This window comes from Panicum hallii, chromosome 4 (genome assembly GCF_002211085.1).
Source record: "Panicum hallii strain FIL2 chromosome 4, PHallii_v3.1, whole genome shotgun sequence".
In the NCBI taxonomy this organism is placed as follows: Eukaryota; Viridiplantae; Streptophyta; class Magnoliopsida; order Poales; family Poaceae; genus Panicum; species Panicum hallii.
This window is the reverse complement of record NC_038045.1, coordinates 10,013,338-10,028,808: the sequence shown is the minus strand read 5'-3', so window position 1 is coordinate 10,028,808 and position 15,471 is coordinate 10,013,338. Positions and strand designations below refer to the sequence as shown.

General features: G+C 50.0%; 1 protein-coding gene across 1 annotated transcript; it reads right to left on the bottom strand.

Moving 5' to 3' along the window:
• Window positions 1-1,618: 1,618 nt before the first annotated feature.
• On the bottom strand, window positions 1,619-2,907 carry LOC112890684 (RING-H2 finger protein ATL39-like). The gene has a single exon (XM_025957531.1). The coding sequence runs from the start codon at window positions 2,420-2,422 to the stop codon at window positions 1,862-1,864; it is 561 nt and encodes a 186-aa protein (XP_025813316.1). The 5' UTR covers window positions 2,423-2,907; the 3' UTR covers window positions 1,619-1,861.
• Between the last annotated feature and the right edge of the window lie 12,564 nt (window positions 2,908-15,471).

The window sequence follows — 15,471 nt, the reverse complement described above, 5'->3', positions numbered from 1 at the left end:
TCGATGAAGAAGCCATCTAGGGGGCGCGGGGGGGGGGGGGGGGGGGGCGAGCGTGCGGCCGTGCGGGTGCGCCGCTGCAGGCTGGGGGGCGGGGTGAGGCCGTGAGGGGGGGCCACGATCAGGTTAGGGTTAGGGTTCTGGGGGAGTGGGGGGGGGGGCGCCGGCCGGGGCTTATATACACCACGCGGGTTTATTGGGTTGGGCTGTGCCTTATGGGCCGTGCTTTTTAATGGGCCGTGCCGCCCATCAGGCTGTGACGGGCCGCAATTAACCGGGTCGTGCCGTGCCGCCCATCGGGCTGTCTTCTCGGCCCATGGCACGGTCCGGCCTTTTCTCGGGCCTGGCCCGGCCCATCATCTATCGTGCCGGGCCTCTTTTGGGCCGGGCCAAAATCACCGGGCTGCGTGACAGCCCATTTAGCCCTGTCCAAATGTACAGCAATAATGGACTTGGTGTGGTTTGGACCCATCTGTTTCTTTCTTTCTTTCTTTTTGCTTCACTTGCTTTCATGGCACAGGGGAATGGTGATACTCGATTAACAATCGAACTGATGGTAATTTAAAATATAAATGTATATTCAGATAGATATTGTTGTTCTATCGCTTTTGAGCGTTAAGTGATCTTTTGCGTTACTTCTATAGTTTATATTATAAGACACCTATAGTTTATTATAAGACACGCATTCATCCTCCGATTCATCAAGGCGGATTCATGAGTCGTCTTGTGCACCACCGTAGAAGCAACGATGGGTTAGCCGTGGCGGGTTGGGTTTCAAGGAGGTTCTTCATTGCAGAGGTTCAAAGGGATGCCCTTGAGAGGCAACATGACTGGCGGCGACAAAGTACAGTGGTGGAGCAGCGAGATGGAGTACGCTTACAAGTAATATACGAAAATTGGTGGTGGGCAGCATCGGTGGTGGGACTCAAATAATGCAGTGGTGAGCATGGTAGGGGTAAATCTGGTAGCAAGGAAAATCTGGCAGCAAGGAATAAGACCACTAGAAACCGAGGTGTGTGGAGGTGTGTGTGGCGAGAAATAGGAGCTGAGCACCAATGTGGAATTCGTAAATAAAATTAGAGTTCAACTGAAATCTGGATGTTAAATAAACAATTTGATCCTTCAAATCGCGCCTCGGACAGATATGATTTCATTCTTGTTGAAAAAATATGTGTTCTTAGTTGCCTACTGTACTGCATAGCGGTGCCATTCCCGGGGATCGAACCCGGGCTGCCCGCGTGAGAGGGGGCCCAAGAGCCACTCGAGCTCAACCCCTTCTACCCTCTTGCCATGTGTTAGCGTGCTCGGTCACATGAAGCTCCTACTCATTCATGCGGAACATAACATCCTCTTGAAAAACTGTAAGTTATTTTTTCAAGAAAACGCGGGTGTGCGAGTGTGACGTGCGTGCGTGGTGAGTGTATATATGATTTTGTAATTCAACGTAGAAAGTAGGTTTTGTAGTTGAACTGCTGGTACCACCTGGTTTGAATAAACTGTATACTGTACTCGTAAGTCCTAACTACAGCAACTGCGGATCAAATCAAAGTCGATTTGGGCTGTCAGTGCCCATTGGCAGATCTTTTTACAGCTTGTCTCAGTCAGTAGTGTTGACAGGTTCTTTTCAATCGCAATTCACTCCGTGGAAAAGACGATGACTGGACAGACTCTGCAAGATCGCTAGCTTAATAAACTGCATTATCGTTGACAAATACACTACATATATACAGCCAGCAGAACAGCACACTAGCACAACTATACATAACCCCCAAAAATTAGTACTATGTGCAAAGCCTATCCCAAAAGTCGAAACTACCCTGCAGTAGCCGCCGTGACACGGCCCGACCCAACCCCCCTGCCGGAGCTACACCGGCGGGAGCGGCGGCTCGGCGGACGACGGCAGCGCGGGGCCCTCGGGCGGCTCCTTGCCGCCCTTCCGCGGCACGACGTCGCACCTGCACACGGGGCAGGTCGCGTGCGAGTCGAGCCACATGTCGATGCAGCCGACGTGGAACGCGTGCGCGCACGCCGGCAGCCGCCGCGCCGGCTCCCCGGCCTTCATCGCCTCGAGGCACACCGCGCAGTCGCTAGGAGCGGGCGCGGCTGGTGGCTCGTACGGGAACGCCGGGGCGACCGCTGCGATGGCCGCCGCCGAGAGCCCGCCGTGGCCGGCCCGCGCCTCCTCCTCGTCGCCGTCCCCGACGGCGGCCGGCCGGGCGCCGAAGGCGCGGGCGGCGCACGAAAGCACGAAGAGGAGCGCGCAGTACATGGCGAGCGCGACCCACAGGTACCTGACGAACGCGGCCAGGATGACGAGGAGCAGCAGCACCGGGTACGACGCGAGCACCAGCGCGCTACGCTGCGCGGCCCCCGCGTCGCCGAACGACTGCGCGCGCCACGGGTACTCCGCCGCCGCCGCCGACATCTCAACTAGCTGTGCCGCTGTGGTAAGCTAGTGCGGCTGCGTGCTCTCGTGCGGTGACGGTGAGTGCGTGCGGGCATTGGCGCCATCTCGCGAGGGAATTTAAGCTGCCCGGCGGCCAATCGGATAATGCCGTCCGGTTCCCGGGCGGCGTCTGCAGCGCGCAGCTGCATCTAGACAGGCGGCATTCGAGACTTGTGCGAGAGTTGCTTTCTGGGCAGGCGAGCGATTGGATTTTTGTGTGATATATCTCGAGCAATATACAATCCTGCATCGCCAACTGGGGTCAATGCTTGTCTCGGCAAGAAAGGCTTCGTGGAGGAAGGGGACCTCTTAGAAAATTGCTCTGATGGTAGTTCGTTCGATGTGATCCGACGCGTGCGACCAAGCGATTTTGTTATCGGTCGTGATGTGATCCAACCATATCCTGAAGAAAAACCGGGCAAGAAGCTAGGGGCCAGTCTGATTATTGTTTGACGAAGCATATCTGACATGATCTTGTTGGGGTAAGAAAGAATTGATGTATTGAGTTTCTGAAAACATGCTGCTTGTCCAAACACGACGTCGCTTCTCTCACACTTCTTAATTCGAGTGGGTCGAGAGTCAGAGGAAAAGGGGAAAGAAAATCCGCGAGAGTTAAGAGAACGCAGTCACAGTTTGCACAGGCGTGGATCCAGTCCAAAACGATTGAAACGCGTGTGTTAAAATTTCTTTCGTCTGCAAAGGATGTGTGTTTTCGAGCAGCGGGTAGCTGTCAGCAGGCTCTGAATCGATCGGAAACGAAAGATCACTATACAAGAGAGGATGGAACGTTAGTCGCTTACTGATGATGGGACGTTAAGTAGTACCTGCAAGGCGATGCTGGTGAGCATTCTAGCGACTGGCCAGTTCATCCTAGAGGATGCCTAAAACCGTAGGGGACTTTGTATTTTCCAGTAGTGTGCGTGGTGACGTGGGCATATGATAAACAGGAGAAATGGTCACTGCTCATGCTTGTGTTTTCGCTGACAATGTTTCTTTGTTAACCTTTAGGAATACATTCACTCCATTAACCGGTTGAACCAGACACAGCTAAATAGCTCGCCAAATGACGACAGCACATATTCGGAAATAACATTCACCGCAAGCAAGTGTCCTGGCTCTAGCGAACTGTAGTTCAGTACGTTAGTTTTTTTTAATGAACATCGTTCACCTTAATTTTAGTTTGTAGACTAAAGTATGAATACTTTACATTTATAGCTAATTAATCTTCTAGTTGTAGATGATTTTATCCATTAACACAAGACGTCTATGTTAACTTTATCGGTCTCTAGATATATCGGTCCAGCTTGTGCGTTTATAAGATACGTGTGTATGAATGTTTGTACTTGTACCTTATCTCATAAGAAGAACTGCCTTGAAGGTAACCCACATTGTTTTAAATGAAGAAAAAAGTTCTGGCATCTTGCATCATCCAAGGGTATATAAAAACTGAATGGGGCGTAGCAAAATGGCAAAATGGACTCATACCACATAAAAAAACATAACCTATTTATCCACTCTTGGTCACAGAATCCATGTCACCAGCTTCGTTGCCTTCATAATATCCTCTCGTGCTGTCTCTTTTTTAATAATGAAAAGGAATTCCAGCTTTTTAAAACTATCCGCTGCATAGAAGCCCTAATAATTACAAGTTTCTTTAGTTTTTGAGAAGCAAGGTTTCATTCGAATGACAAAGGGAACAAGAGAGACACTAGCTAGGCTTAGTGACATGTGACTAAATTGCCAACCATTCTTGCATGGGTAAAGACTTCAATAGATACTGCTAGCTCCAATCACTACAGGAAAAAAATGTAATTTCGTCAGCCAGAAACCGACGAAAATATCCCGAAAGCCGTCGAAAATAGCTATTTTCATCGGTTGGCCGACGAAATTAGGCTGACGGAATAAAGTAGACGAAAATAAGTGCTTTTTCGTCGGCCAGCACAACCGACGAAAATACGTTCACATTTTCGTCGGCTAGTGTGGCCGACGAAAATAATAGTCGTTTTTTTCATCAGCTCAAAGCCGACGAACATACTGGACACGCTGCAGTATTTTTGTCGGCCACCTGGCCGACGAAAATACTGGAATCCTACTAAAAAATAGTTGCATATAATAACGATTATGAAACGCAATCATCCATAAGTAGTTACTTAACATATCCATAAGCAGAATTATGAAATACATCATCACACAATCATCAAATTCATCCAATAAGTATAATCATAAAATCCATAGTCTAAATGACATATATATGTCAACGAAACGCGAAAACACAAATCAAGGAGGGGTAATATTATGTCCGCTGCCGCAGTCACCTTCAGAAATGTTTCGCGCTGTCGATGGTGGCATGGATGGGCTAGCAGAAACTCCTCGAAGATGAGTACTCGTTGAACCCTGATTATAGACAAAATTATAGTATGTATATATAAGAAAATTTGAGCATTGCTAGTTTTACGATAGAATTATCACTTGTGGAGACGGTAGATGCACATATGGTACAAAAGTCGGCGGTGGAGGAGGAGGCGAAGGAAGAGGTGGCAAATTAAATTGTGAGCCAAGGGTAGCCGCTAGCATTTCCTAAAAACTGATAGTAGATCAAATATCTTATTGCAATGAAAAGTGCACAAGGACTTGAAAAAATATCAAACTTGCATAGTACCTGAATCTGTCGTTGCTAAGCGAAAAAAACCTTGAATGTACTCTTGTTGTTGCCTTGCCCACTCCTCTTGCCTCTGCATCGCCTCTCTATGCTGCCTTATCTCCTCCTGCAGTCGACTTTCCCTTTCCCTTTCCCGTTGGTAGTCCCGAGAATTCTGAGAGGACTGAGAATACCTTGCTTCACTCAAAGCACCACTTGTATCAATAACGCCATTCAACATGCTGAACCTGCCATGTTTCTTCCCTCCCCCGCTTGAGTATAAGGCATCGACATCCACATCACTCCTCCTCCAATCGTACTCCTTCCCATGACGTGCCACCATTTCATCACCATATCTCGCCTACCATTCAAGCAATCAATAATAAGATAATACTCGTATTTTATTTCCGATGGTTGCTTTGAGCTTCTGTAAGTCTCGTTCAACAAAGTACATCCACCTGTCTTGTATGGGGCCACCCACCTCAGCTTCATAAGGCAAATGCGTTAACAAGTGTTGCATTACATTCATGAAACCCGGGGGGACACCTTCTCCATCTTACATACTAAGACAGGTATTTCCTTACTCAGTTTTCTCATTGTATTCTTGTTAATTTCTTTTGCACATAATTGCCTGTAGAAAAAACTTAACTCGGCCAACATTATCCAAATTTCTTCAGGGAGGTACCCACGCAGCATCCAGGCAACAACCTTTCCATGATGATACGGTAATCGTGACTCTTCAAACTATTCATTTTTTCAGTTACAATGTTCATCGCCCGTTTCAGATTAGCTGCATATCCATCAGGAAATTTAAGGTTCTTCAGCCACAAAAGAATCTCTTTCCTCTCCGCAGGCTTAAGATAGTACTTAGCACGTGGCTTCCCCATATGGCCAGCTTGATTGGGTCTCAGATTAAGGGTTGGCCGAACACATATTTCAGCTAAGTCTTGCCGAGCTTTGAAATTATCTTTAGTCTTATCTTTCAAATCAAAAACCATACTAATTATACTTTCTGCAACATTGCGCTCTTGATGCATTACATCTAAATTATGTGGAAGAATCAGAGTAGTAGCATAAGGAAGGCTCCAAATGGCAGCTATATGAGTCCAATTATGCTCCTCTTTGACCCCTTCAAACCCATCATCTGTGGCAATTAACTGACAATGGCTTGCTACAATCTCCTGACCGGTCAAACGCTTGGGTGGACCCTTAGTAACGATTGTGTCCTTGCGAAAGACATCTCGTTGACTCATGAACGGGTGATCATGAGACAAGAACCGACGGTGATAGTCAAAAAAGCAGAATTTGCCACCATATTTCAAACGAAAACATCTGTATCACCCATGCATATCGGACAACATAGACGACCGTGCGTGCTCCATCCCGAGAACATTCCATATGTAGAGAAATCATGAATAGACCAAAGAAATGCTACTTGCATATTGAAGTATTCCTTCCGACTGCAGTCATACGTCCTAACTCCATTCCACAAGTCATGCAGCTCATTAATCAATGGTTGCATGAACATGTTCAAATGTTTACCGGGATTGTCAGGCCAAGGTATAATGAGCGTCAAGAACACATACTCATCTTTCATGCATAATGATGGTGGAAGATTGTATGGAATTGTTATCACTTGCCAACATGAGTAGGGGGCAGCATTTGAGTTAAAGGGAGTGAAGCCATCAGTGGCCAACCCAACACGCACATTTCGGGGGTCACTTGCAAAACTTGGATCATAATGGTCGAGCGCCTTCGAAGCCGTACCATCAGATGGATGGCTCATGCATCCTGGATTACTACGAATTCCCTCTTTGTGCCATCTCATTATTTTGCAGTCTTCTGAGATAGGTACAACCGTTGAAGCCTTGGTTTCAAAGGTAGGTACCGTAACACCTTAACGGGCACACTTGTTATCTGCACACTTCCATCTTTTTTCACCACCTTCTTGTATCTGCACTCTTACAAAATGAACAGTACTTGAGATTTTCATTGTTCTTCCAAAATAACATGCAATTATTCTCACACACATGGATTTTTTGATACGGCATCCCTAAACCAGCTAACAACTTCTTTGAGTAGTAAAAGTCTTTTAGGAACTTGTGAGGTTTCGGAAGCATGTCCAAAATTAAGTCAACAAGATCATTGTAACAACTTACTGAAAAGTTGTACTTGGACTTTATAGCCATTAACCGTATCTCAGTAGCAAGCTGTGATAAAGTAGTGGCCCCATGTAATGGTTCTTTTGATGACGCAAGCAGACCAAAATATTCCGGTACCTCAGCAGCATTCTCAACCTGTTGGACAAAATCATCCATCATTGCATCCATCCTATCTTCATTTTTCTCAAAGCTATCAACTAGGTTGTATGGCTCCTGCTCCTGTGACTCCCCATGCTCGTACCACATCTCATAATTTGGCATGAAACCAAACTTGCATAGGTGACGCTCCATATCAATCTTGACTTGATGAGAACAATTCTAACACTTGTTACATGGATATTTTGCCAAACCACCGCCATGAGACAAGGAAAATACATGATCAACAAAAGCTTGTGTGTTGACCATCCACTCTCGCGTAGGCATTCCGTTTCTTGTCCAACCATCATACATCCAACTTCGATCGTCTCTCATTTTCTCAAACTATCTACTTCATAACGAAAGTGAGAAATGTTACTTCATTAACGATACTAAGCAAACAATAATTATCAAGAAAAATTAACACAAATATTTTTAGAGTAATACAGTTTCTGGCCTTAGAGTAATGGACAACAATGCATCACTAAGTTTAATAGTTATTCAGAAAGTTCAAAACTAGCAGGAAAGAGAACGGGCAGGCATACATGTGGGTGGCGGTGGGCCGCGGGGGCACGGCGTGGGGCCTCGGGGGTGGCGGCAGCGGGCCGCGGGGCCGCGGCGTGGGGCCTCAGGGGTGGCGGCGGGCCGCGGGGGCACGGCGGGGCGCCTTAGGGGCAGCAGCAGGGGCCTGCGTGGGGCCTGGGGGGCTGCGGCGGGCCTCGATGCCGCGGCGTGGGGCCTAGGAGGCGGCGGTGGGCCTCGGTGCCGCGGCGTGGGACTTAGGGGCGGCAGCGTGGGCCCGCAAGGCGGCGGTGGGCCTCGGGGCCGTGGAGTGGGACCTCGGGGCGGCGGCGGGGGCCCGTGGGGCGCGGCGGGCCTCGGTGCCGCGGCGTGGGATCTCAGGGCGGTGGCGGGGACCCGCGGGGCCGGCGCCGGTGGGCCGCGGGGCCACGGGCAGAGCCGCGCGGGGGCCCACGGGGCAGAGGGGCAGAGCGAGGGGTTCCACTGTAATCCTATTAGGACTCATACCTTGTAATCCTACTAGGACTCCTACCTTATAATCCTACTAGGAACCCCGTCCCCTAGGATATATAAAGGAGGGCAGGGATACCTAGATAGGCAGACAACCAACAGAGAGCAGCCAACAGGCAAATCAACACCCAAGCGCAGGACGTAATATACCACACCCCAAAATAGGACGTAGGGTATTACGCTACTCTAGTGGCCCGAACCTGTCTAAATTTGTGTCTTGTATCCTCACGTTCACCTTCAAGTTTCAGATCCGGTGATCCCTCACCAAATAATCACCTACCTTAGGGTATTCTAAGGTAGGCCGATGGTAAAAACAGCGACACATGGCGCCCACCGTGGGGCCGATCATCACGATCATTGGGCGAATTTGAAGGACCTCTTCATCAACATCAATCCACTCAAGGTGGTGATTGCTACTTCATACATATGCATCGGCGGATCGATTCATCGAGTTCGAGATCGGATCCTTCAGCGAACGGCTACATCGACCTCGACTACCCGGCTCGACTTCACCTCGCGCTGCAACGTCGATGCACCGCGGCCGCCGACCTCGACGACCCGGTTCAACTTCGGCTTGTGCCGCAATGTCCGCACGCAGCAGACGAGTTCGACTACTTGAACTTCGTGAGGAGGCTCGGCGGCCCGCCAGCGACTACTTCGACTTCACGAGAAGGCTCGGCAGCCCGCCGGCGATCACTTTGACTTTGCGAGGATGATCGGCGGCCCGCCGACGACTACTTCAACTACTCGTCTCGACTAGAAACTAGTCGAGGGCGAGCCTCACAGTAATGACTACAGCAACTACTCGTTTCGACTTGAAAACTAGTCGGAATCGACTCCGACTAGTCGAGGTTCATCAACAAACCATCGCAGCTCCATCAACGAGCTCCACGGCTTCGTCGACATTCATCCACGAATTAAGCTAAGTGACTTATACCTTTTCTGACTTGTTCTTCACAAGATCGGCTACCTTTTTGGGTACGCCTCTCGACAGGCATGAAGCTACACCATGATCGACTACTTATCCGTGTACGTCTCTCGACGGGCATTGAAACCCTCCCGAGCTACACTTCGCCGACTACTTATCCGTGTATGACTCTCGATGGGCATTGAAACCCTCCAGAGCTACACTTTGTTGACTACTTTTTGCGCAACACGCATTCATTCTGTCGTAATGTTGATTACTTTTGCGCACTGCGCATCCTCTTTGTCGCATGACGACTACTTTCTGCTTGTTGTCTCCTCTTAACGGTCGCTAATCTACTCGAGTAACAAAAGCCTTAATCCGTGAAACCTCGAGTCTCCAGTCATGACCTAAGCGACCCGTCCTGTATGAGCGAAGGCTAGAGACCTAAGCGACTCGTACATGATATGAGCGAAGGCTATAGACCTAAACAACTTATACATGCTATGGGCGAAGGCTAAACTGGGACTGGGTGAACATAAAGGGTGGACTACTCGGGAGATTTTTAAATGGCCTAAAAAAGAGCTCGACACAACAATTTTTACACCGAATAAATTTTGGTGTCTTCACATTATTACTGAGTACTACTCGGTATCTTCGCATTATGCTAAATAATGTATGCCTTGTCTTTTTTCAGATCAAGCTTCAACAACAATCCTCCAGGCAGCACGGCGTGCCATCACAGTTCCGCTAGTTCCCAGGCTCAGGGGCTGGGCGATGCACACTACTCAACATGGCTCCTTCGGCTCTCCTGGCTCGTAAGCTCGGGCGCTGGACGCCGCAAAACTACTCGAAGATGACTCATATGAAGATTGAGAGTGCAGAAGAGACCCTAAGTCACTGCACGGTTAAATAAACCAGCGGGAGGCTCAATTTAACTGTGCAGAAGGCGAAGAGTTTTTTTTGGGATTTTAGAGTAAACCAATGCCACGATTCTTGGATCCTTTTTTCGAACCTAAGGGTTTTGGATTCAAGGCCCGGGGGCTGCAGGATACGTGTCATCGACTATTTATTTTTCGAATATACTCGAAGGATAAGAAAAGAAGATTCAAGACTAATTTGACCCTCAGCTTGATTCTTCTATTCAACCTAAGGCTCGGGCTACTCCATATGGAGTGCGATTTTCCATCGCACCCCATACAAAAGAAGATTTGAAGCTATTCGGGGCATGAGCACCTCATAGCCTCGATGCAACCAAGGAAGTACTCGAAGAAGACCTTCAAGACGGAGTTGCAGAAGAAGCCGAAGACTACTTCAGAAGTACTTGAAATGCCTGCAGTACTCGGCTATGAAGAGCTCGGGGGCTTGTCAGGGATAGATCCCCTGGGTACCGCAAGGAAGCTACCCGTGAGGAAAAAGAAATCTGATTCCTACTAGGATTCCACTGTAGTCCTGTTGGGACTCATACCTTATAATCCTATTAGGACTTCTACCTTGTAATCATACAAGGAACCCCGTCCCCTGAGATATTATTATCGCCATAATTTAGGCGGGCCAGAAAGGTGGGTCGAGGAGCAAGATGGGCTCGAAGGATAGCCATAATGGGCTTGCGAATCGGACCTTATGCAGGTGTTTGAGGCCAAGGTTGGCCGTGTATCTAGATAGGCATGTGTGTTTAAATAGTTTAGATAGAGATAGTTAAGATTTGTGTTGTGTTTAGTTAGGATTGGTTAGGGAAGGCAAGTCTACGGACTATAAATATGTACCCTGGATAAATAATAAAAAATCATCAATCATTCACCAACAACTCTCGATGCATCACCACCTCTGTACTAGGGTTTCTCGGGTAAGTGCCATGCGGCCCCGATCACGCCGTGCGTGATCGGGGCAGCATCGTTCTTGCTTATTTATCTTTCATGTTTCTCATTCTGAACCGTTGTTGATGGTGAGTAACACTAATTATCTTAGCATTTATAGAGTATCATCGGCGCTTCCATGCTTTAATTGTGCATTGCTTGTTACCTGTAAACGTTCGGCTGCTGAAGCGTCCCCCCCATCAGGGAAGACTTAAAAGTGTCGATTTATCAGTCCCAGGAGGCTGATAACACTTTTATTACATCAGATGGTACATCACCGTACAACTCTACGCGGTAATGGGCAGTGAAGCGCCACTATCGCGAGGATTACAACTAGAACCCACACTACTACACTAGCTACGAAAAGAGAATCATCAGAGTCTTGCGCCATGCGGAACTCCAACGGTGACCTCACCCACAGGCAAGACTGGGTGCAGGACGGAATCCTACTCAACGTCTTCGGGGATGTAGTCGGGATCTTCCACTGTAAAAGTAAGAATGGGGTGAGTACGAACGTACTCAGCAAGTCCAATCACACCCACGGAGGGGGGGTATAACAGGATTAAATGCACAGGATAATCCAAGGATAAGGTTACGGTTCATTTGCGGAAACACAATTATATGCAGGGGTTCGTTTTAAAAGCACTTTTCAAAACAAGTTTTCCAGTACCAAGGGGCACACGATGTTGATCCACACGAATCCAAGTTTTAAACCGCTACCGGACTCCCCGTCCGCCGTAGCACATGGCACAACTGCCGAATACTTTCCAAACAACTCACACCAGCTCAACCATTTCCAGAGAGAAACACTAGTTATGTGACCACACCATAACTTGCCCAATACCGTGGGCACGGCTATTCGAATAGATTTTCAACTCTGCAGAGGTGTGCAACTTTACCCACAGGTGGGGTACCACAGCACGAACACCTTAGTGCCGGTGCAGATCCCATCAAAGCCATTACCCACCTAGCTAGGCCTGACTAGCCACCACGGGATCCATCAAGGGGTCATTCGACCTATCTTCGAGGTTTAACCGGGGCATAAGTCACACAGAGCTTATCCCTTCTCCTTGATCACCCGTTGCTCTCAGCTCTCCTGATGGCTATCAGACTAACTAGTGGGGTTAGGCCAAGCCGTTGCCCATACAACGGTCAAGTGGTTTGCACGACAGGAAGCTAGGTGAGACGACACATCAACTCGGTCCTTAGGGGTGACAAGATGGATATCTCCTCTCCACGCTCAACCACACAGGTACGAGCACACCAACGGCAATTCACACAGAAATGCCATCCATCCCGTCCGACTCGTTTCTCAAATCCACATTTTACCCTTTCCCACACACACGCATTTTCTTTATAAAATCAGGTGGTCAAGGTATGGTTGTCACAACAAGGGTGGCTATCCTACCATGGTTACGGCACGCAAAACCATGCAATTTTATAAAACAGGCCGTCGGGTTGTGTTTATAAAAACTAGGACAAAAACATGCATCAAAGGGCGGAATTGAACTTGCCATCGTCAAACCCTTGCGGAAGATCCTGATCGAAGCACTGTCCTTCGGGTTCGGGGTCGCAGAACTGGTCCTCGTTCGCTTGGTCGCACTCGGGACCTTCCTCGTTCACTCCGTGTCCTACGACGCAAACAAACAGACACTCAATCAAGCGCAAGAACTAAAAGCTTTCATCGTTAAGCTTGAATCGGAAATAATTTAGTTACGGAGATAGGTTTAATATTTCTGGGCGGTTTCTCAATGGCATGGTTAGAACTGTACTAGAAAGAGCGTGGTAAAGTTTCGGGTCAATTGGAGGTCGTTTCGCGCATAAAATGACGCGCTAAAGAGGGTTTTAGGGCTTAAATGGGGGTCCAGGGACTTGTTCGCAATTATCTAAAGGGATAAGGGCTTATTTGCTAATCCTAAAAATACCCTGTGCATGCTTAAAAGTATCAAATATATCCTGGTTTATGTATCGAGGATTCGATTTGAAATAACGGAAAGGGCGAGGCTTCTTTTCGAAAAAGGGGGTGAATGGGGGGTTTCTTTGAGGAAAACAGGGAAAGGGGGGGGGGGGGTTATGGGCATAATGCCCTTTCTTCCTCCTCTCCCGTTGACAGGAAACAGGGGAGGGAAGGGGGAGGTCCGGCGCCGGCCAAATTCCGGCGGCCGGGGCCCGGGGCGGCTCGGGGTTGAGGGGGAAAAGGGAGAGGGGACAGAGGGGAGTCGATTCCCCCACTCACCACGGGCTGGGGTAGAGCAGGGAGGTGTGCCCACGGCGGGCGGCGGGCGGCGGTGGTGCCACGGGTGGTGGCGGCGCTGCGGGCTAGGAGAGAGGGCAGAGGCGGAGGTGGAAGTCGTGGGGGGGGGGTAGCGGGCCGCGCGAGGCCTATTTATAGGCGGCCAGAGGGGGTGAGCGGTGGTGTCCGGTGCGGAGGCCGGCGGGCGGCGCGGAGCGCCTTAATGGCGGCCGCGTCGCGGCGTTGGTGTCGACGAGCGGCGACGCGGGCGGCGAGGCCGGAGCGGCGTGACGGCTCGGGCACGTGGGCGGGCGCTGTGCGAGCACAGGGCGGTGCAGCAGGGGAGCAGCGGCGAGTGGCGACGGGCGGCGCGGCGGTCGTGCAGTCGCGCGTGCGTGCCGTGGCCGTGCGCGTGCGCGTGGGTCGCGTGCGCGCGCGGTCCGGCGGTGCGCGCGCGTACGGCGGCGTGCGCGTGAGGGCAAGGCGGCGCGGCGGGCGGCGCGGCTCGAGGCGTGGCGTGCGCGGTGAGCGACGGGCGTCGCGGCGGGCGGCGCGGCACGTGGTGCACGCACAGCGTTCGCGTGGGCACAAGCGGCCGGGCACGGGGTGTGTGCGCGTGAGGGGAGAAGGGGGCCGTGGCTCGGGGCCAAGCAGGAGGGGCGGCGCTCGGGAGCAGGGGAGAGGGGGGGAAAACAGGGAGGAGAGGGGGGAAAGAAGGAAAAGAGAAAGGGGAAAAGAAGAAGAGAAAAGGGGAAAAAGAAAAGAGAAGAGGAAAAGAAATGGGAAAGAGAAAAAGAAAAGAAAAAGGGGAAGGGGAGAAAGAATGGCGCGTGCCGGCGGGATTCGCGCGCGTGGCGCGTGCGCGCTGCGCGAGGAGAACGGCGAGGAAAACGCGTCGGCGCCAATCGCAGCGGCGACCGCGGTTGGTCGGCCACGCGCGGGCCTCGTCCGCGCGCTGTGCGGGAAGAACAGCATCGTGCCGGCGCTGATTGCGGCAAAGCGGTCGCGCGCGGTCGACGTGACGCGGTGGCGAGGGTCGAGGCGGTGCGCGTGGGGTACGCCGGGCACTGAGCGGCACAGGGCGGGAATGTGACGGCGCGCGTGTGGCAGAGAGGGTCAGGGTTTTACGATGAATAAGTTTTTAGTCAGAACTCCCTAACGCGTAGTTTAGATTTGAAATTTCCGGGGCGTTACAGCTGCCCCTGTACTCGATCTCGGGTATAAGGTCAGCACTTTTCTCCGTTCTTGTTTAGTAGATCCAATCTGTTATGGTTAGTCTTTGTTAATCGAGGCCAGTTGGAAAAGTTGAAGTTCTAAGATAATCTTAAAAAAGTAAAGACCAGGGCGTAACTTCATTCTGTGCTATGAGTAAAAGCAGAGCTGGATAAGGTAGGGGCACTCAATGGCAATGTGATTATTTTCTCCCTCAGCAAGAAAACTTTTCACTTGAAAATTGAGAAGTGCAGTGTAGTTTAATATCTGCTTGATTAGACCCTTCAAACGGATTGAATGTTCTGGCAGTATCTTGGGTACTTTATAACAGCTTAAAAAGGGATTGTTCCAGGAATCGGCTTTTCATTGATTTTTAGGCCTCTGTTTAGGTTGTTGTTTCATCACCTTCCGTATCTGTTAAGCTCAATTACGTGTAGGATGTTCCGATTACACAGTGAAAGCTTTAATCATCGTAGATTGGATTAGCTTGATGTTTATGGAGCAAGATTCATATCACCATTGGATATATTTGCTATATTTATAGATCCGATCCGGTACTGAACACAATCGGCTCCTTACAGCCGATACCGGGAATCATGCGATGAGCCGATCACGGCTCGGACTAATATTTATACGTGTCTGTGCATGTAGGAAACTAATATATAACACCTTTCTGATCAGGTACAAGGTCAGGTGGCACGCCTAGCAACCCAGAAGCCAGGACGTGTGCCGGATCTTGGCCTGTTGACCGAGGGACCGGGGCCACCAGCAGTCCCGGGAGCCTCCCGGCTCTTTGTGTTGCCTGTCGCTACTCGCCGGCGGGTTTCGATCGATAACATATTCTGGCACGCCTAGT